Genomic DNA, 21,974 nt, shown 5'->3' with positions numbered 1-21,974 from the left:
TATAGTCATCTTGACTGCTTTTGATCGTTGTTGCACTTACTGAACACACATCAAACACTATCATATGAATCTTAAGCATGACGAACTTTTACTGATCTCTTATCATACATCATCAGGAGGAACATGCAAGAAAACCCAAATTTTCAGCCCAAGAAAACTAGATCTATATCTAAAACTTAAACACAAATATGCCAACATATTGGCAGCATCGAGGCCTTTGGCTCTTTGAAATTTTGCTACCAAATGGGAAGATGAACGTTTTGCTACATCAACTCGACATTGTCAATCATCATCTATTCTTGTTGGTTTCATTCTGATTCCCGACATCAGGGATTGGAGCAACTTCAAGAGTTTCACTTGTCGCTAGTATTGCTTGAGAGATACAAAGACCAGAGATGAAAGAACATGCAATTAAAATAACGAGAATGGAGGTTGGGGGTAGAGTGATACATATAAAGATAGTAGGGGAACGAGGTTTTCTTTAGGAAGTGCGATATATCTTAGGGATATTTTGGAATAATAGACAGATCTGATTATAATTAAACATTGGAGTCTCCATTTGATATATGGAGGTAAGTTAAGCATAAAAGCTCAAAATTTCCCTCTAAAAATTGATATAAAGTAACAATAAGGGTGTGTTTAGTAAATAAGACAAAATTAGACATGACGTAACAAAAACTTGTTGTTATATGTTTGGTGCAGGACAAAACAAGACTAAGGGGCTGTTTGACAGTTGATGAATGGTTTGATGCAGAATGATTAGGTGGTCAGAATGATTAAGAGACTCTCATAATATAGTGTAAAATGAAAATATTATTATTTGGTAATTATTTACAATAGAATTGGGGTGCTGAATGGTTAAGGGAGACCTAAGATACAAAATCATTCAGAGGGTTTATAACCATTAAGAGACAATTTTTTTTTTTGTCAAACAAGATTCACCCCTTAGCGTTTAGAGTTTACATTTAATTGGAACTAGTAAGAGGTAAACAAACAGTCCCTAAGTGGAACATACATGCACCTTTTTGTTCCACCAAAATAGGCGATACAATATTAGTAAATTACTAAACTACACATTTCAAATTAAAACTCCAAAACTTTGCACAATTGAATAAATGCAACTTCATCTTAGATACAATCTGTGATTTAAGATCCAATCAGTAGCACGCTAAGTTATGTTGTGTACGCAACATTTTGTAATTAAGTTCGTATAATGATTCAGTGTTTGAAAAAAAAACACAAAATAATGAATTACTTCATAATTTATTGCTCAAATACCACATGTTAGTGATGATCCTGCGACATGAAGAATCTTTGATTTGAGAAAAAAAATGAAATGTGTGGTTTGTACACTTGCTTCATGTGTTAGATATTCAACTGTTTTATTATTTAAATGTCGAAAAAAATCATGAAAATAATTGTATGAATGAAGTATTTGAGAATGATAGGGCATAGTGAATTCAATTATCGACATACGAAGTTGCCGAAAGCGATCATCTACCGACCGGAAGTTTGATTTTCTTCCATTTAATCATCTGATTTTTTGGATCTGATCAGTTAAAACGATAACAATGTCATATATGTTTCTAATTGGTTGCTTTCACCATAATTTCTATAGTTTACGATATATTTATATTGAATACTGTTTATATTTATTAGCAAATTTTGTTATTTAAAAATTATACAAGGCAAATAATACTAAAAATTTATGAATAATTATTGATTTTTTTTATTAACCTGAAGATCCAACCCGCTAAGCGAGCCGACTAATCACAGGACAACGACCTGCTTTGCAGGTAACCCGGAGTCACCGCATTTGAACCTCCGTGGCTACAAGCGGATTTTTATTCCCTCTTGGATTTGAAGATGAGACCTCCGGTCACTTTTGATCTTTGGAGCACAAGCTCAAACGAATCAGACACCACCTTTCTGGTTGATTTTTAACCATAAGGGTGGTGTCTGATTGGTTTGAGCTTGACTCCAAAGGTCAAAAGTGTCTGGAAGTCCCAGGTTCAAATCCAAGAAGAAACAAAAATCCTCTTGTGGCCACGGAGGTTCAGATGCAGTGACTCAGGGCTATCTGCAAACCAAATGGTCATCCTGGGATTAGTCGGCTCATATAACGGGTTGGATATGCAGGTTAATAAAAAAAATATTATTATTATATATTAAATTTTTTGATGATTATATTAGCAATAATTATCAATTTATTATATTATAGTTCTGGTGGGTGTTTAATCAATTTAAATATCGTGTTTTATTAAAAAAGTATAAATATTTTATTAAATTATATATTAAATAAAATAATAAATTGTGACGTGATAGACGAACTTCATGACAAAATAGGCAAATAATACAATAAAGCGTACACCAATGTCTTATGTTGGCATTTCAAATATAATATATTCTCTTAGATTTGATAAAAAAATATTTTATATTTAAATAAATATTAATTTAAATTAAATATAATCTTTTAAATTAAATGCAAATCTATCATTTTATAAAACAAAATTTGCATAATATAATAATATATTTTCATTTCATATTTTAATAAATTTAGAAGGGTACTCGCGCAATTTAGTGAGATACATCTCGATTTTAATATTTTGTGTTTTTTTTGTCTCAGTTAATGTTATAATACGATTTTATATGGTTTTGAGAAAGCGATAATATTTTTATTTTTAAATAAGATATAAATATGAAGACATCATAAAAATATTGAAAAAACATTGATATTAATACCAAACTAACTATTTAAAACTTTTTTTTTGTATATTTTTTTAATTCATTTTTTATCTTCGATTTAATAATATTTTTTTTATAAAGATAATAATTAAGTATTTTGTTAGAATTCAATAATTATCCTAATTATATTTTAGATTTTTATATTTAAAATAAGATCTTTATTCTCTAGATTATGTTTATCTGCAGTTAGTTACACGAATTCAAACATGAAGTTTTGATAAGTTGTACTTACGCACAATTTACTTGCAATCTTGAATTTTAAGCAATATGCATCAATAAATAGTACTTCATGCATAAAAAATTGTTTTTAAAAGTTTTTGTCAAATTCTTTATAATATAATATAGATATTTCTTTTAAAATAATTTATAAATATTATATTTATTTTAAAATCATTTAAAAAAAACATTGTATTTATTTTAATCCAGCGGCGGTTTTAGACAGATTGGCTGTTTTTTTAGCGAATCATGTGTTTTAGCAAAATCCCAAGATCACAAAGCCCACTGAGAATTTCTTGGAAGCTAGCAGAAGCCATGTTAATAATTAATCAATTAGGCTTTTACATATAACTCGTGAACTGGTCGAGATCGACTTGTTCAATACTCGGTTGACAATCGACTCGAAAAGGCTCGACTAAACATATTAATAAGTCGGGTCGAGCTACTCAGTACTCGACTTGAAAAGCTCGTGATATACTTGATTATATATATATATATATATAATATATATATGTATATATATATATATTATAATTAGTTTTATAGGCGAATGATCATCTCGGTGTATCTCATCTTATTGTGCATCCATAGATGGAGGTCTCTTCTTACGTTTCTCATCTTAACTCTCCTTCTCACTAGAATCCAACATTTGAGTTTCGGTTTGAAATTTGTTCGAGCTTCAAGTGGGTTCGAGCTCGAGTTTAGTTTTTAACTATTCACGAGTTTTCGAATCAAGTATGAGCTTCAAAAATTACTATCGAGTTCGAGTCAAGTATACCAATATTTGAGCTCGACTCGCATCATTTACACCCCTAGTCCCAGGTTCGATCTCGGGCCCCCTCACTAGCAGTAGCATTAGTCATTGAGTGAGACTAAAAATGCCACATCATATTGATGTCTTTGAAAACGAATTCCGTATAACGGTTAGTTAAGATTGCTAGTAATATCTTTTTGCTCAAATAATTAATCAATTACTGTGTGCATATATACATATAAGCATGCGTATATGTATATGTTTTAGATGCTTTTTATATATTATTGAATATTTATTAAATCAAATATTATATTTACTTTGTGACAAATATAATAAGTTTCAGGTATCAATTACTACCAAATTAAACAATTAAAAAAGTTTCTAATCAATTTCAAACACACCACCTGCCACACCACCGCTTTGTCCCACTTGCTGTTTATTTTAAAACAAATATCTGTTTTGATCTAATTAAAAAAAAATAGTATGGGTGCCAAAAAATCTGATCAACTCAATCCAATCCAACATGAAATGACTCAATTTAAATCTAATCGAGTTGTAAAATTTTCAAACCGTAGGTATTGAGTTAATATTGTATGAAATCAACCCAACCCGATGAACCTTATATTCTTTTATTTTTTGGATTTAATATGATTGTTGAATTTTTATTAATATATACATTAGACAGTTACACTATCACGTACACTCTTCATATACACATATTTTCATTCTATTCATATCTCTATATGTACTTATTTTTATATATGTTGAGTAACTGTGAACATATATATATATATATATATATATATATAAATTGAAAAAAATAACTGAATGTGATATACGTAAGAAGTATGGATAAGTTGTATCAAATGGTTGATGATGAAAAAGAAATTATGAGTGGAGAAATAACATTTTCAAGGTTAAAATAATATTTTAATGTACCAAAGTATCAACCCGATTAAACCGACCAACCTGTACGGTTTGGATTGGGTTGGATTAAGATTTTTCAAACCGCAAACATTAGATTAAGTTGTTCAAATGTCTTCAACCCGATCAACTCAACTCATTAGCACCCATAATTATAGTATCAATCAAAATCTTATTGGGTTTTTTTTTTTTTTTCGTAACTATAGGTTTCTGGGTCAGATTATATGCACCGATCAATCTCTTACACAATCATGATTGATCTGAAGTCATGGCAAAACTTTTGTGGCTTTCTTTTTGTTTATGAGTAGGCATGTTTTTTCCGTTCAGAAAAAAACAAAATCGTCATCCAACAGTACTGATTAGTTACTAAAGTTTGTTATAAGAGTGTGTATTAATCGTCAATATATTATAAAGCATTTGACAAAAACTCGTAAAAATAATTTTTTATGTATAAAATACTGTTTATTGATGCATATTACTTAAAATTCAAGATTACAAGTAGAATGTGCATGAGTACATCTTATTAAAGCTCCATGTTTGAATTCGTGTAACTAACTGTTGATAAACATAATCAAATACATGACAAACATCATTTTAAATATAAAAAATCTAAAATATAAATAAAATAATTATCGAGTTCTAACATAATACTTAACTATTATCTTTAAAAAAATTGTTTTATTAAACCAAAAATAAATTATTTCACTTTTAAACTTCAATTAAATTATAATAAAAAAAAATTGAATTAACGAAATCACACAAAAACGAAAACTTTTAAATAGTGAATTTGGTACTAATATCAATTATTTTTTTCAAAATTTTATAATATCTTCGATTTTATATTTCATTCAAAAATAATTTTTTTTCTTTTTCTAAAAACCACATAAAATTGTATTATAACACCGATAGACCCAAAATATAAACAAAATATTAAAATCAAGATGTATCTCACTACATTGCGCGAGTACCTTTCTAGTTAAAATATAAACTACAACAAAATATTACTTATTTTAATGTAAGTTGCTGTTTTTTTTAAATTAATAAAAGAAGCTTGCAAAAGGTGGCAAAAATTGGCAAATTACGGTGTTAACAATTTTGTGATTCATGATATTTGACGTTTACGTATTTTAAAAAATAAAACAAGAAGTATAGTTTTTTGACAAGTATTTATATTTAAATAAACCAATATTTGTTTACAAATTATATTATTTACGATATTGGGTTGGGTTCACATGATAACAAAGGTTTTTCATAATACCCATAAGACCAGTTCATTGATCAACTTTATAAGCTAATGATCTAATGGTATAAAGTTGTACGGTGACAATTTTGTGATTATTGAGAAGGCTCGTGGCAATTTTGTGATTATGAATGTTTAGATTGTAGATCTAATCCAAGTATTGAGAATTGGTCTTACGGGTCTCACGAAAAACCCTTGATCTCACATGATCCCAAATCTAGATTTCGATGTTTCAATAATTTATAAAAAAATCATAGATTAACTAATTTGAGAAAAATACAATTTTTATCTACGTATATGGCTATTTGGTAACATGTAATGTCGTAACGTACCCATGATCATTTATGTTACTGGATGAACATGATAATGATTGAGAATTTTTTATTTGATAAGAGAGGGGATAATGATGGAGAGTTTTACCTGATAAGTGAGAATAAGTTGTTGGTATAATACCCTTTTAATTAACGGACTATACGGTGCTCACTTTCACCGAAAAACGCTTGCCGAATAAGCGTTTGGGTAAAGGGTCTTTTAATCTTCTTTTTCATGATCAGTTTAAAATAATCATTTTCTTAAACATTTGTTAATTTGTGGTTTTATTTATCTTTTAATTCTCGATCCTCAAAATGAAAACAAAACGAAAAGAAACGGTAAATACCCAAAAATCAAATTAAAACATGTATTTAATCTTGTTAAAAAAAAAAACCCTAAATCCTGATCCATCTCATCTTTTAGTCATCTTTATTATCGTTAGTTGTACTAACATCGTATTATGTGATTTCACATCAACGAACCAATACGTGAAACAAGATGGGGGAAGAGAGATGCTTTCGGATGGTATATTTTCATATTCATTGAAAGAGTGCGTAATAGCTCACTGATCGAGCGCTCTTGTGCCAAAGATGAACGAGGCTAAGCGAGCTGTCCAAGTTGTCGGACGAGGAAGGACGTAGCAAGTGATGGAATGCTTCGGAGAATTGAAAATAAGCATGGATCCGGAGATTCCCGAATTTGATTTTTTTTTTTTTTTGATTAACCTGGATATCCAACCCACCATGCGAGCCGACTAATCTCAGGGCGACCACCTGTTTTGCAGATAGCTCGGAGTCACCTCATTTGAACCTCCGTGGCCACAAGGGGATTTTTATTTCTCATTAGATTTGAACCTGGGACCTCCTGCTACTTTTGACCTTTGGAGCCAAGCTCAAACCAATCAGGCACCACCCTTGTGGTTAGGGTAATCTAGTATCCTTATGGATGAAGATTCTAACTTCCCCAGATCCTCCAGTAGCACAGCCGAGACAACGACAAGTTCTTGTTACCCTGAAAAAGCAGAGTTACCTTACGTTGTTGAACCGAGACAGAGTTTGTAACCTGCCATCCTCCTACCTGGCAAATAAACCTTTTTCTAATAATCAAAGAACCAACCTACAAACACAATTAGAGGGGAAATTTCCTTCACATGGAAGCTTTTTTAAGACTTTGATCGATTAAATGAATAAGATAAAAAAAACTGGTTTTCAAGAAACTTCACTTTGATAGAACCAAATGAATAACGATCACGATGGAAAAATTATATTTAAAGAACAAGATGACAAGGATGTCGAAAAACATGTTAATTTTACGCTAAAAACTCTTTATATTGTTCAGAGAGGCACTTGACTCAGCCATCAGCACCAACGTCTTGACCCTTATCCGGTTTTGAGAACGACTCATGTGATATGGATGTGACTTAATTGTAACTTGATATTATTTAGTTATACTACATAAGCAATGATGGACTGTATTACGGATAACACGTGTTTTACCCAGATATGTAAATATATCAAATCTGACAAACCAGATGAGATGGATAAGCTGTGAAATGCAATGGTCAATGATTCCTGCTACCCACTCTATTTCCTCTCATATATATTTATTCTTTTATCTTATCATATTAACAAGTAAAATTTTAAAATGGCTAAAAACAGGTCAGAGTGGAACAGGTTGACACGTTTCTTTTGTTTTATAATTTATAAATAATCAATAGATTATAATATAAAGCAGATTAAAAAATCGTCCATGGTTTCCCAAAACTGGTATGGTTGGTCAGGGAATTTACAAATTATATCAAATTTGAGAACTGGACTAGTGTGCCAACGAGGACGTTATGCTTCCTAGGATGTGCATTGTGAGATCCTATATCGGCTGGAAATGAGAACAAATAATGTCTTATAAAAAATGCATACTACTCTAACAGATGCATTTTAAAATCGTGAGTCCTTATATATGGAGAAAGAGGAAAATATCTGATATGGTTGGTAGGGGATGTTACATATAATTTGTGTAACTCAATTTTTTTTATCAGATTTACAATGATACATATTTAAATCTTACGATAATAACTTATTTTATTTTTAATGATAAAGTAATTTTTTTTTTGTTAAATAGGTTAATTAAGAGAGAGTCTTAGAGCCGTTTACCAAAAACTTACACGATAAGTGCTTACTGGTAAAATTCAATACTATTACTTACTTACCGGGTAAGATTTTACTCCACGAAAACAACACCATATGCAATAATCTACCCGATAAGATCTTACTGTGGAAAGAGTCGTCGCCTTCACTTACCGGTTAACAAAAAAAAAATGAAAATAAAAATAAGGATTTTAATGATTTTTAGGGGACGTTTACTTAAATGCTTATCCGTTAAACGCTTATGGTTAGGAGTCAACACTGTAATTTATTTTAGCGGGTAAGATTGTAGTATATCAAAATGGTATCGTATGCAACAATTTACTCGGTAAACACTTACCCGGGTAAGAGTCTTCACTCTCACTTACCGAGTAAGACCCTTTATCTTTATTATTGTTTTTACTTGGTAAAATTTTTGACCCTTGTTATGTTCATCTGATAAAGAAAATTACCTAATAAGCACTTACCAGGTAAGCGTTTAGTAAACGGTCTCTTAGTGTATCGTAGAACATTACTGCAAAGTCAATCCTTAAGCTTAGAAGTCATGAGCAAGTCGCAATGTTTTTCAAAATGTTTTTGTGATGGTAAATCTGTATAATACGTATACACATTTGTTGTATTTACTAGTACTTAATTAATCAATAATATATATTAATTTAAATCAGATTATACACTAAAAACTGAAAAAAATACGATACTAACAAAATAAGAATACTTATATACCACATTATAAAAAACCGTGAAATTAGGTCATGACATGCTACACACTTAAAATGACGTGAAGCATCACGACGGCAGACGTGACAAACCTTTTAAAACACTGTATAATATTTAAAACAGAGAATTTATTGAGTTGAATGTACTTCCTTTTATATATATATATATATATATATATAGGTGGAGGTTCAAACGAGAACCCCTGTGATTTACGAGAATGCGAAAACAACCCAATAACCTCAAACTTTTTTAATTAATAAATTAATTTTTATTATATATAAATAATTTAATAAGGACAATAATGTAATTAAGTAATTTTTATAATTTTTATTTTATTTTAATTAACCATAATTATCTTTTCACGTTCCACGTTTTACTCTTGGTAGTTATCTTCTTCTTCTTCTCGTTAACATCTTTTTTTCATATCACACCTCTATCACATAAGTATCACACTCATATCTTATGATTATCACACACATATTATATGATTACACCAAAATTTTAACTTGTCAACCAAAACGATAACTCAAGTGATGTATAACAGTGATTATCACACCCTTATCACATGATTATCACACCCAAATCACATGATGACACCAAAATTTTAACTTATTAACCAAAACGATAACCCAAGTGATGTATAATGGTGATTATCACACCCCTATCACATGATTATCACATGATTATCATACCTAGTATAATCCTAACCTATTTCGTAACCGTTTTACTAGATAATGATAATAATGAGTGTTTAAAAGATAATGATCGTGTTTAAAAGATAATGATCGTGTTTAAAAGATTTGATGATATCATTTCCATTATTACCCTTTTAATTTTAAATTTTTTTGAATTTTTTTAAATTTAAATTTTAATTTTAAAAATCTTTTAATTTTATTTTTTATCACAATATGAGGTTATTGAGTTGTTTTTGCGTTCTCATAAATCACAGTGGTTCTCGTTTGAACCCTTCCCTATATATATAGACTTGGGATCATGTGAGACCAAAGGTTTTTCGTGAGACCCGTAAGACCAATTCTCAACCTTTGGATTAGATTTACAATCTGAATATTCATAAACGCTACGAGACTTCTCAATAATTACAAAATTGCCACCTTGCAAATTTAGAACATTAGATCATTAGTTTATAAATTTGATCAATGAACATAAATTGGTATATATATATATAGTTGGGTTCCCGTGAGACCAAGGGTTTTTCGTGAGACCCGTAAGACCAATTTATGTTCATTGATCAAATTTATAAACTAATGATCTAATGTTCTAAATTTGCAAGGTGGCAATTTTGTAATTATTGAGAAGTCTCGTGGCGTTTGTAAATGTTCAGATCTGACGATTGTAAATCTAATCCAAGGGWTGAGAATTGGTCTTACGGGTCTCACGAAAAAACATTGGTCTCACATGATCTCAAGTCTATATATATATAGGGTTGGGTTCACGTGAGACCAGCCTATTTTCGTGAGACCCGTGAGACCACATTTTTACACGTAAACTTCACAGCAAAAACACTGTGAAGGTTTAAAAAAAGTCAAACCTTCACAGCAAAAACACTGTGAAGGTTTTAAAAAGTTACCTTCACAGCATTTTGCTGTGAAGTTTCAAGTGTTAAATGCTGGTCTCACGGGTCTCACGAAAACAGGCTGGTCTCACATGATCCCAAGTCTATATATATATATATATATATATATATATATAATTTTGATTTTTTATTCTCGATAATTTGGTATGAGAAATTAATAAAAATAGCCATTTGCAAGGATCAAATTCATCTCCTAGTCAATTCCTCTTTGAAACTTTCAAGCACCTCCGTGACTCACGGAGAAGTTAAAAGAGAAAAACATTCACTTTTCATGGGAGACGGATGTAGGAAATTTTTTGGTATGGTCTCACAAAATAATTTCGATATTATTATATGCCAAAAAAATGTTTTGTAAGTACTTAAAACCCTAGGCACGAGAATGGGGCGTGGATGAGACGGAAATCTCAATTCCCATCCCTGTCACCGATTCCTCATCTCCGTCTCCGTCTCCGTCTCCATCCCCATCCCCATCCCCATCCTTCCTGGGAAATATGATCACATCMTCATCTATATCCCCGACGATGAACAGGGATCCCAATGTGGAAATATGCTATTTTTGTCTTTTAATTCCTATTTCTTGAATTTCTCTTTGGAGAATCCGTTCAACCGCAACTAGGGGTGCTCAAAAACCCGACCAACCCGATCGAAATAACCCAACCCAACGCGAAATAACCCAACCTGAAGTAACCCGATGTCTAATCGAGTTGTAAAATTGTCAAACCGTAGGTATTGGGTTGATATTTGGTTACTATTATTTGAATCCAACCCAACTCGATGAACCCGATATCTTTTTATTTCTTGAATTTAATATGATTGTTGAATTTATATTAATATATACATTAGATAATTACACTATTATGTATGCTTTTCATATACATATATTTTTAATCTATTCACATCTCTATATAACTCATTCATATATATGTTCAGTAATTATGAACATATATATATGTAAATTGAGAAAATTAACTGAATGTGATATACATAAGAAATATAGATAAGTTGTATCAAATGGTTGATTATGAAGAAAAAAATTATGTGTAGATAAATAACATATTCAAGGTTAGAAAAATATTTTAATATATCAAAGCATCAACCCGACAGGTTGGGTTAGGTTGCACTTTGGTTAGGTTGGGTTGAGTTAAGATTTTTTCAAATCGTAAACATTGGATTAAATCGTTCGACACGATCAACTCAACCCAACCCAGGAGCATCCCGGAAGTATCGAGTTCGAAAAGGGACAATTCCCGTAGTATCGCCGCCCTACCTCACTCTACATCACGACGGCGATGCTTTGATTGTTGGCCATCACACGACGGTTCAACTTTTGGTCGGAAATGGCAATCAGATCACTTTCCCACCAAACCAAAACCATATACCGCCGTCTTTTCACCGGAACACTTCCTTCTCCGACTCCCCTTATCTCACCCTATTCGTCTCAACCTTTCCCTTCTTCTTCCTCCTTCTCTTCAACACAACTCGTCAACGACATTTCTCGCATTCTCAGTGACTACCGGAGCCCCCGCCACGACATCGTTTCAGCTCTCACCCCCTTTGCATCCGGCGTAACCACCGATTTGGTTGAACAAGTACTCAAACGTTGCAACAATCTTGGGTTTTCTGCTCACAGGTTCTTTCTTTGGGCTAAAGACTTGCCTGATTTTGTACACAGCAAAAACAGCTATCACATTTTAATTGATATCTTAGGTAGAAGCAAACAGTTTCCATTGATTTGGGACTTCCTTGGAGAAATGAAAGAATCTCAATCTTGCGAAATTAGTTCTGTAATTTTCTGGGTTATTTTTAGTGCTTATAGTAGAGCTAATTTGCCTTCTGACGCCATTAGAGCTTTCAAGAACATGGTTGATTACGGGATTCATCCGAGTATTACTGATCTAGACCAGCTTTTATATGTGCTTTGCAAGAGGAGACATGTGAGGGATGCCCAGATGTTTTTTGATGAAATTAAGCATGAATTTAATCCTAGCGTGAAAACCTACAGCATTCTTGTCAGAGGTTGGGGCTACATTGGAGAATCAAGTGAAGCACAGAAGGTGTTCGATGAAATGCTTGAAAGACGATGTTGTGTAGATGTGCATGCTTATAATAGCATTTTGGAGTCTATGTGTAAGGGAGGTGATGTCACTGGAGCTTATAAGTTATTCCGCGATATGAGGCCGAAAGGGCTTGAACCCGATGCCTTCACTTACTCCATTTTCATCCATGCTTCTTGTAATGCAAACGATCTCCATTCCGCCTTTCGAGTTCTTGATCGGATGAAAAGGTATAATCTCGTCCCTAACGTGTTTACATACAACGCCATCATCAAAACCCTTTGTAAAAAGGATAAAACCGAAGAAGCTTACCAACTTTTAGATGAAATGATCGAAAGAAAAGTGAAACCCGACGTCTGGAGCTACAATGCAATCTTGAATTTCCATTGTAATCGGTTAGAAGTTAACATGGCCACTAAACTTGTATCAAGAATGGATACGGATTCATGTGAACCTGATCGGCATACGTATAACATGTTGCTCAAAATGCTGATTCGGGTTGGGAGGTTCGATAGGGTCACGAGCTTATGGGAGAAGATGGAAGAGACAGGTTTCCATCCATCGGCTTCAACGTATGCCGTGATGGTTCATGGCTTTTGTCGGAAGAAAGGGATGGTGGAGGAGGCGTGTCGGTATTTTGAAATGATGGTTGATGGCGGCATTCCGCCATACGGGTCGACTTGTGAGTTATTGAGGAACAAAATCATTGGATTAGGGTTTGCAGAACAAGTGGAGATACTTGCAGAAAAGATGGAAAGAAGCAGTTCTTGTTCGATTCAAGATCTTTCTGGGATCATGAGAGGTAATAGGAAGAGCACCAAAAGGGAAGAAGATAGTGAAGAAGAGGGTGATTATTGACACCATAAAAGCTTACAAATTTGGTATTTTGGATACCAGAAAATTCAGTTGTAAACCTGTTTTTCATTATGAATCAGGGGATAAAGGAGAGTGTGACATGTGTCCTGCGTTCACGGAATATTCAGTATAACAAACGTTTAGTTCTTCATATTCCATACCCTGTTTAACTTTATCAGGGACGGATCCAAAAAAAATTTCAAACGATGGCACCATTTGGCTATAAAAAAAAAGATATTGGAATTTTTTTCTATTGGTGGCACTGTTTGACTATAATAAACAAATATATATAATTTTTTTTCAAACGGTGACACCATTTGATTAAGAAAATGACACTAACAGGATTCGAACTTGGGTGTAGGGTGGAATAAAAGTCTTACAAACCAACTCTACCAAATGAAATTTGTTTTCATTGTAGTTTCAAAATACATATGGTGGCACACAACAAATTAATACGGTTGCACCGTTCACGAAACCTAATTTTTTTACCCTTATACGAGAAATAATACGGTGACACGTGTCACATATACCACAAGCCTAGGTCCGTCCATGAACTTTATATACATGTTTTCAACCTACAGAACAAACTGACATAAGTTGATTTTGATGCGATACTGATACTTACAAGTGTTTTTGTATACCAGTCAAAATAAATACAGAATAGGTAATATTGAATGTTTGTTACACTTGTTAAGAAAAATATGTTATTATACCAGCGACCGGTTTAAAACATCAAATAAGAATGCTAAAAATCATAGAAAGATAAAAATTAAAGGTTAAATCTAATATTCACATGTGAATGATTGGAAAAAACGATTTGAAAATTCATATATAAACTCATATAAATCTATACTATATTATAAAACATTTGAAAAAAACTTATTAAAAACCATTTTTTATACATGAAGTACTGTTAATCGATTTATATTACTTGAAATTCAAGATTACAAGTAAATTGTACGTAAATACAACTTATTAAAGCTTCATGTTTGAATTCGTATAACTAACTGCAGATAGAATAATTTAAAGAATAAACATCTCATTTTAATTATAAAATATCTAAAATATAATTAGGATAATCATTGAGTTTTAACAAAATATTTAAGTATTATTAAACCAAAAATAAAAAAATGAATCAAACAAATACAAAAAAATAAGAAATTTTAAATAGTTAGTTTGGTACTGATATCAATATATTTTTTTCAATTTTTTATGATACCTTCATATTTATGTTTTATTCATGAATTAAAATATTATCGCTTTATCAAAATCACATAAAACCATATTATAACATAAAAAAAATGAAACATTAAAACCAAGATGTATCGTATTTTAGATTTAGGACGGATATTTTTTGGAAAAAATTCAATTCACCTTTTTACGGTTGTAAAACCATACCTAAACCAAAGTGGCGATGCAGTGGTTTTTAAAAAGCTCGATATCCCCAAATCTACTCCCAATATGATACCTTGCGCCAGATCTCTTCCTCTTTGTTTCAACACTGTAATCGCCATTGAAATCTCAAACCCTTTTGTGATTGCAAGAAGTTGATCCATATGTATGTATCAGATGTTATCAATTTTTGTGAAGAAACCCCTGTTCACTCTCACTTTCTTCACTATCATCCTATTGTTCGCAGTGATCTCTCTATCTCCTTCTTCACCTTTCTCCCACCTCCCGCTCTATTCCTACAGGCAAGTTCATGGATCCTCCTTCGTTTCGATTTGAGCTTCTAATCAATTGTCTTATTAACTGATTTTGGATCCACTACGATGTTGAAATTGCAGTGCCGAGTCTGATATATGGAGTGCGAAAAGGATTTTAGAATGGCGACCGTGTAAATGGTGGCTTCAAGGACATTTGACTGGTCAGTTTGTTTTTCAAGTTGTTATTTGATTTCAGTTAGATTTCTCACCATTCAAAGCTTGGAACATACTGTTTTCCTGAAGATCTATTATTAAATTAAACAACTACATAGTTTTTGGTTTTACTTTGTTCTCAAAATTAAGCTTCGTCAATTAGAGCTTGAGATTTTTGAAGAATTTATCTTTATTAATCTACCTTACTTTTAGTTTTGCATAAACTGAGCATTTTCAGGACAACCAATTGAATGGAGGCATATTTTTTGGCATACCACTAATTATACTGTAAGTAAAGACTATTTAGGTTTCCTTTTGCCAATTATGATTAATGCCAATGGTAGTGTTTCACCTACGATTAGTGGGAAAATGTCGATTTGGGGTCTAGGATCTTTGGTTGAGCCACATCTTTGAATTGCCTTCAATGCAGACAATTGCATTTGGTTTTTTGTGTTGAAATGTTGCAGCTCTGCCGGCTGAGAGTAATGGCTATATCCGAGTGGATTGTTATGGTGGGCTTAATCAGATGAGGAGGGATGTAAGTAGTCAAAAACATTTACAATCACTGCCTTTTGGTTTTTCTGTTATAAACGTAGTTATTGCTATTGAAGAATGTTTGAGCAACAAAACTCATGTTTACTATTGTTATCAGTTATGTGATGGTGTTGGCGTTGCACGGTTACTGAATGCAACTCTTGTTTTGCCAAAGTTTGAAGTGGCTGCATATTGGAACGAATCAAGGTACTTCATGTTGTTAATAGCTCAACCAAAACAGAAATGCTGAATTACACACCTCTTTATTTGTTTTCCTTTGGAGGCGATACAATATATTACCAACAATCAAGAGATTAACTGGTAGGTTAGGAATTAGCATATGTACTTTCTAATGGGTGGTGCTTGACATCTTGTAAGTGTGACATATTTGGAACTTTTTATTAATTAGATGCTGAACTTTGGTAAAATCCTTGATCTGGTGTTTGCCCTTTTCTGGTTTTCTTACTTACCCTTGTTTCATTCCTTTTTCAATTTCTTTTCTTCATTTGTGATGAGGTGCAACTTCTTTAGATATAGGCCTGAACTGAAAATCACTTATGAGATGATTCTTGTGTTAGGTTATTGGTGAATGACCATGTATACATAATGAGCAAAGCAGTTATTGTGCAAACTTTTTTTTTATCAATTAAGTTGGAGTTGACTTGATTCAGAAAACAGGATTCTAAAAGTCCTGGATGCTATCAACAGGGGATGCTTGAATAGGTTAAGCTCCAAGTATGTTTCTTAGCTGGTGTAGCTTCTTTATTCCTTGTGAGTGGGAGTTTGATTTCTGTTTGGGTATTTGACCTTGGATTGCTGTTGCATATTCAGCTTTCGTTGTAGTTTTGCCTGCTGTATTCTTGATAATTCCAATCGGCCTACAAACCTTTTCTGATGACATGACTCGGGAATTTCTGGTTTTAGAAGTTACTGTCCATCGAGATGGAGGATGTGCTATAACATAATTTTTGCTGGTTCATAGATAATCAAACCAAACCAAACCAAACCAANTTCATAGATAATCAAACCAAACCAAACCAAACCAAACTAGCCCAATATATCCCACCGGATGTGGGGTGAGGTTGGGGGGGGGGGAGATGTATGTAGACCTGACTCTAACTCTAAAGGCAGAGGAGCTGGTTCTAGATGAAAGTAAACAAAGAACCCTGTAGACATAATCTTAAGCAGACCCATAATAATTGGATAATGGAGGATGGGATGAATCAGCAATTTTAGGTTACTCCAGAGTTCAGTCAGTTACTTTTAACTCTATAATTGCTAAAAGACCCATTTGATGAATTCCTTTTTAGTTGAATTTTTATCTTTTGAATCACTTGTAGAGATGAAGATTTGCACTCTCTTTGATTTTCAGATTCATTGTAACTCACTTTTGTGATTTCAATGTAATTGTTGTATTCCTCTTCAGTGGTTTCACAGATGTATTTGATGTGGACTATTTCATACAACAGCTGAAGGGATTTATTAAAGTTGTAAAAGAACCACCCGCAGAAGTTGCTTCAAGAGAACCTGTCCGAGTGGATTGCAGCAAACGCAAAGGCCATTTTGATTATGTTGAGAGCGTACTTCCATCATTATTGGAGCATCGTTACATCTCTATTACACCTGCAATGAGCCAACGACGAGATAGGTAATGAGACCATTTCCTTTCTTGAAGTGGGGAAACAATAAACGCACACTACAGCAAAATCGGCTTTATAGGAGCCATATATGTCTAGATATCTTAACGCGTTCTAACAAGTTTTTTAGGACAATATTAAAATAAAACGTCCTGTTAGATTTTTATATGACATTATTTGAAAAAGTGTATGTCAAAATAAGTGTCATATAAAAATATGTGTTCATAGAATACTTCTCAAAAGTATTCAATAAAAAAGCTAACATGACAGTTTATTTTAAAAATGTCGAAAAAATTTTGTTGGGATGCCAAATACGCCCCAGCATTACACACAATTGTTAGTTTTATATATTTAAGTCCTATAAAGCTGTCTATTAGGACATTAGGGGGGTGTTTGGTTGGTTTTCCATCAAGCCATGTATGGATAAGGCTGCTTGTGTAGATTAATCTGTCTGTATAGATTGAGAAGGTTTTTGTTTGGGAGGGTTTTTCATACATATGAAGAAGCGTGTTTTTGAATTGGGAGGAGAAGCTTGGGAAAAAACTTGGCTTTCTACATAAAGCTCTCCCCTGAAAGCTTACTGAATAAGCCACTTTCGATTTCATTAAGCCACTACCAAACAGTCACTTATAGCTGACCGAATAAGCAGTGAGTCTCATTAAGCTCATTAAGCTGCTAACAAACAGTCCCTTAAACATCTTTGACGTCCTGTAAAGCCGAATTTATTGTAATGGTAATTAGTTTTTTAAACTAGTGAAATCTTGCAGGTTTCCTCTCTATGCAAAGGCTGCACTTTGTCAAGCATGTTACAGTGCATTGCGCCTAACAAGCACCTTGGAGAAGAAAAGCTCCGAGCTTCTGCAAGCCATACCAAAACCCTTTTTATCCCTCCACCTCCGTTTTGAACCTGATATGGTAGCTTACAGCCAATGTGAATACGAAGGCCTTTCTCCTGCTTCCATGGAATCTATAGAGGCTGCACGTGGCGATCGAAAACCGTGGACCGGAGAAACCGCTCGGCTTTGGAGAAACCGCGGAAAATGCCCACTTACTCCTAACGAAACTGCTTTCATTCTTCAATCTCTTTCCATCCCAACAAATACAAACATTTATTTAGCAGCCGGAGACGGTTTGATGGAACTCGAAGGATTAACCTCCGTTTACACAAATGTCGTCACCAAATCATCTCTTTTGAGCGGTGAAGACTTCAAGAACATGCACGGAAACACGAAAGCGGCACTGGATTATTATGTGTCGATCAATAGCGACGCTTATGTGGCGACGTATTTCGGTAACATGGATAAAATGGTGGCAGCAATGAGAGCTTATCAAGGGTTTTATAAAACCCTTTTTTTAAACAGGAAGGCTTTTGCAGACTTGAGTTCTGAAGGGTTAAGAGGGAAAGAATTGATGGAAGCCATGAGAAAGGCTCATAAAGCTGATTTTGTAATGGGAAGAGGCTCTGCTTTACCAGATTGCTTTTGTGACTTCAAATTATGATTCTTGTATTCAACTTTTGGTACCACTTTCTTGAATACATTTTTGTAAAATTTTGCATCTCATTTTATCAAGTTATGATCGCTGGTTTGCAATGCCCGAATGGAAAGATGACGAGTCTGTTTGATCGATGAACGATAGAGTTGTTTATGGATGGTACGGTCTGCTAGAATCAGTCTGTTTGTCCCTTTTGAATAACAGGTTTGAGCATGTATAAAATAGCACTGTTTAAAAAGGCCCTATAAAAGGGTGTATAATAAGAACAAGTTATCGAACTCGCAAAAACAGGTTTGGTTTTGATATGTTAGGGCCGTCGGACCGAAAAACCCGACCCGTAACCTATAATGAATGCATCAATAACATATTTCTCAGTCTCTTAGCTTACCGAAACTTCTAAGCAGCCCGGTTTGTAATGTTTAGACTTACGATCATCGACCAACTTCTGCAAAATGACTGAAGCTTCCGAAGGCGCCCGTTGTCGGAAAAACTGGTCGAAAATCGAAGAATACTTTACGGCAACAAGAAGCTCTGATTCATTTAGATTACAGGAAATAAGTCTGTTCCATTCTTCTGCTTTCCTTTCCAAACATATACCATATAGCAATGCACCAAAAACGACAGGGCAATTGCGAATTGCTGTCTTTTTGCTTAACTGTAAAGAAATATCGAGCATTCCGTGAAGGCAAAGGCAAACAACGATTGTTCGGTATGCAGCAGGCCTTGGAGACCAACCATCTGATATCATCTTGCTGTTAATATCAAGAAACATTGAGTTCTTGATATCTTTCTCGGATACTGCATCTCCTGCATACTTTGCAAATCCGTCGACCAAATAACGGAAAGTGACGTCATTCGGTTTGCATTTGCTCGCCAACATTTGTTCGAAAAAAGAAGCCGCTTTTGCTAGTTTTCTCATCTTGCAATAGCTTCCGATTACGATACTGTAAGTGACCACATTCGGTATCAACCCACGAAGCTTCATTTCGTTGAATAATTTCTCACCACCGATGTGGTCTCCCTTCTGACAGAATCCGCTAATCAGAGAAGTATACGTGACCACGTTCGGCTTACAGTTCTGTTTCAACATACGACTAAAGATTCCCAACGCCCCATCCAAATCATGTTGTTTTACATACCCGTCAATGATTGTCGAATAAGTAAACTCATCGGGAGAAACCCGAGCTTTAGTCATCCGCTTGACGCAAGAAACCGCATCTTTTAACTTGCCAACTTTACAATAACCCTTGATCATTGCGTTATACCCAACAACATCAAGTTTCAGACCCTTTTCCATTGCGAGTTCAAAGAGATTCTTGGCTTCATCAAGATCTCCATCTCTAACAAATCCATCGATTAAAGTTGCGTAAACGAATTTATCAGCTGCAACATTCTGATCAAGCATATTAGAAAGCAGATTCTTGGCAGCAGAAAGTTTACCTTTCTTGCAGAATCCATTCATCAAAACATTATAAATCCCTGCATCCGGGAACACCCCTTTTTCGATCATCTTGTTCAAGATCACCATTGCAGTATCGACCTCACCCAAAACAACAAACCCATGAATAAGAGATCCGTAGGTTAAAAGATCTGGTTTTTCTCCACTATCGATCATTTTAATGAACAAATTGAAGGCCTTTTCTGTATCATTTTGTCTGCAATATGCATTTAACAAGGGGGTAAAAGTTAACTTATTTGGCCTCAATCCTCTTCTTGCAGCCTGTTCCATGAGTTCTTCAGCTTCTTTAGCTTTCCCATGACTACAAGAATCGTATATCAAGATATTATATGTAATAATATCTGGTGGGCAACCAATCTTGATCATTTCTTTAAACATCTCCTCTGCTTTTAACCTGCAACCATGTCGACATTGAGCGTCAATGATGCTATTATAAACGTTTACATTTATCGCCAAACCTCTCGACTTCATTTCGTTCATAAGCCTCTCCACGATGCCGAAATCGCCTTCCTTGCAAAGACCATTTATCATTGCTCCATATGTCTTCGCTGCAGGCAAAAAACCCTTCAATTTGAGATCTTTAAACAACATAAATGCTCTTTTAACTTCACCTTTCTTGCAGTATCCATCAATGAGGGTATTGTAGAAAACAACATTGGGTATGCAGCCTTGTCCCCATCTGTTAGAAATCAACTTTTTGGCTTCTTCCACCTTTCCTTTCTTACAAAGTGCATTCGCCATTATAGAAGTGCTGTAGTTATCTGCACAACAACCAGTTCCACTCGCATCACTTCTATGAAGCATTTCATTATACACTTGAAATGCAGTTTCCAAACGATTGGTTTTTACTAGCCCAGTCAACAAAGAATTGCAAGCAAACACGTTTGGAACACAGTTGTATGTTTCAACAACAAATGAATAGATATCAAGAGCTTTATCGATCAACCCACATTCCGAATAAGCTCGAATGACATCATTTAGAGCTTCATGTGTGGGCGGTTCTTCTTCATTTTTTATACGAATGAACAGCGAATCAATCTCACGAAAAGCTTTTGCTTTGGCCAAGAGCTTTAAAAGAGAAGAATAAGCAACCCCATCAAGCGGACAACCATAAGGCCGCTGGGAAATCCAATTAAAGAATTTCAAGGCCGATTCAACGTCGCGAATTTTATCAAACACTTGGTGGGCAACATCTGATGGAACGATGTCCTCTTCAGAGAGTCGGGTTTCGAGAGTTTGTTCCCAATGGGTGTTTCGGGTTGTGAGAATGTGACAGAGTTCGTTGACTATTTTCTTGATACGATAGGTGATGGTGATGGTGTTGGTGGTGGGTGATTTGGAGCTGCGACTGTGGCGAGGCGTGATACGAGACAGGAGAGACTTAGACATACGAGGAAAGTTCGACCATTTACACGCTCTTCAGAATGAAAACCAAAACC

At 33.9% G+C, this 21,974-nt stretch overlaps 3 protein-coding genes across 5 annotated transcripts; 2 read left to right on the top strand and 1 right to left on the bottom strand.

The window, feature by feature from the left end:
* Positions 1–11,915: 11,915 nt before the first annotated feature.
* LOC112510226 (pentatricopeptide repeat-containing protein At1g52640, mitochondrial) lies at positions 11,916–13,640 on the top strand. The gene has a single exon (XM_025115564.1). The coding sequence runs from the start codon at positions 11,981–11,983 to the stop codon at positions 13,553–13,555; it is 1,575 nt and encodes a 524-aa protein (XP_024971332.1). The 5' UTR covers positions 11,916–11,980; the 3' UTR covers positions 13,556–13,640.
* A 1,374-nt stretch (positions 13,641–15,014) lies between these two features.
* On the top strand, positions 15,015–19,237 carry LOC112509684 (O-fucosyltransferase 13). 3 transcript variants are annotated; one of them, XM_025114769.1, is made up of 6 exons: positions 15,015–15,246; positions 15,340–15,419; positions 15,879–15,949; positions 16,064–16,152; positions 17,372–17,593; positions 18,350–19,237. In XM_025114769.1, the coding sequence occupies exons 1-6, from the start codon at positions 15,113–15,115 to the stop codon at positions 19,080–19,082; spliced, it is 1,329 nt and encodes a 442-aa protein (XP_024970537.1). In that variant the 5' UTR covers positions 15,015–15,112; the 3' UTR covers positions 19,083–19,237. The 3 variants fall into 3 exon arrangements, with proteins under 3 accessions (XP_024970537.1, XP_024970539.1, XP_024970538.1); XM_025114771.1 differs by lacking the exon at positions 15,015–15,246 and adding an exon at positions 15,650–15,699 and having other exon boundaries at positions 15,339–15,419; positions 18,350–19,235; XM_025114770.1 differs by lacking the exon at positions 15,015–15,246 and adding an exon at positions 15,650–15,699 and having other exon boundaries at positions 15,339–15,419; positions 15,842–15,949; positions 18,350–19,235.
* A 218-nt stretch (positions 19,238–19,455) lies between these two features.
* LOC112509221 (pentatricopeptide repeat-containing protein At1g52620) lies at positions 19,456–21,974 on the bottom strand. The gene is made up of 2 exons (XM_025114078.1): positions 21,147–21,974; positions 19,456–21,083 (listed from the first exon to the last, which is right to left on the bottom strand). Exons 1-2 carry the CDS (start codon positions 21,922–21,924, stop codon positions 19,456–19,458), a joined length of 2,406 nt encoding a protein of 801 aa, XP_024969846.1. The 5' UTR covers positions 21,925–21,974.

The sequence above is a fragment of the Cynara cardunculus genome, assembly GCF_001531365.2.
Source record: "Cynara cardunculus var. scolymus isolate 2C chromosome LG 3, CcrdV1, whole genome shotgun sequence".
In the NCBI taxonomy this organism is placed as follows: Eukaryota; Viridiplantae; Streptophyta; class Magnoliopsida; order Asterales; family Asteraceae; genus Cynara; species Cynara cardunculus.
The sequence above is the reverse complement of the archived record's forward strand: the minus strand, read 5'-3'. Positions and strand labels throughout refer to the sequence as shown.

Coding starts and splice junctions, on each gene's coding strand:
- LOC112510226 (XM_025115564.1), top strand. CDS start 11,981: ATGGCAATCAGATCACTTTCCCACCAAACCAAAACCATATACCGCCGT.
- LOC112509684 (XM_025114769.1), top strand. CDS start 15,113: ATGTATCAGATGTTATCAATTTTTGTGAAGAAACCCCTGTTCACTCTC. Junction 15,950..16,063: donor TTAATCAGATGAGGAGGGAT/GTAAGTAGTCAA, acceptor TATTGTTATCAG/TTATGTGATGGTGTTGGCGT. Junction 17,594..18,349: donor ATGAGCCAACGACGAGATAG/GTAATGAGACCA, acceptor GAAATCTTGCAG/GTTTCCTCTCTATGCAAAGG.
- LOC112509221 (XM_025114078.1), bottom strand. CDS start 21,924: ATGTCTAAGTCTCTCCTGTCTCGTATCACGCCTCGCCACAGTCGCAGC. Junction 21,084..21,146: donor TGATGGATACTGCAAGAAAG/GTGAAGTTAAAA, acceptor TTTTGCCTGCAG/CGAAGACATATGGAGCAATG.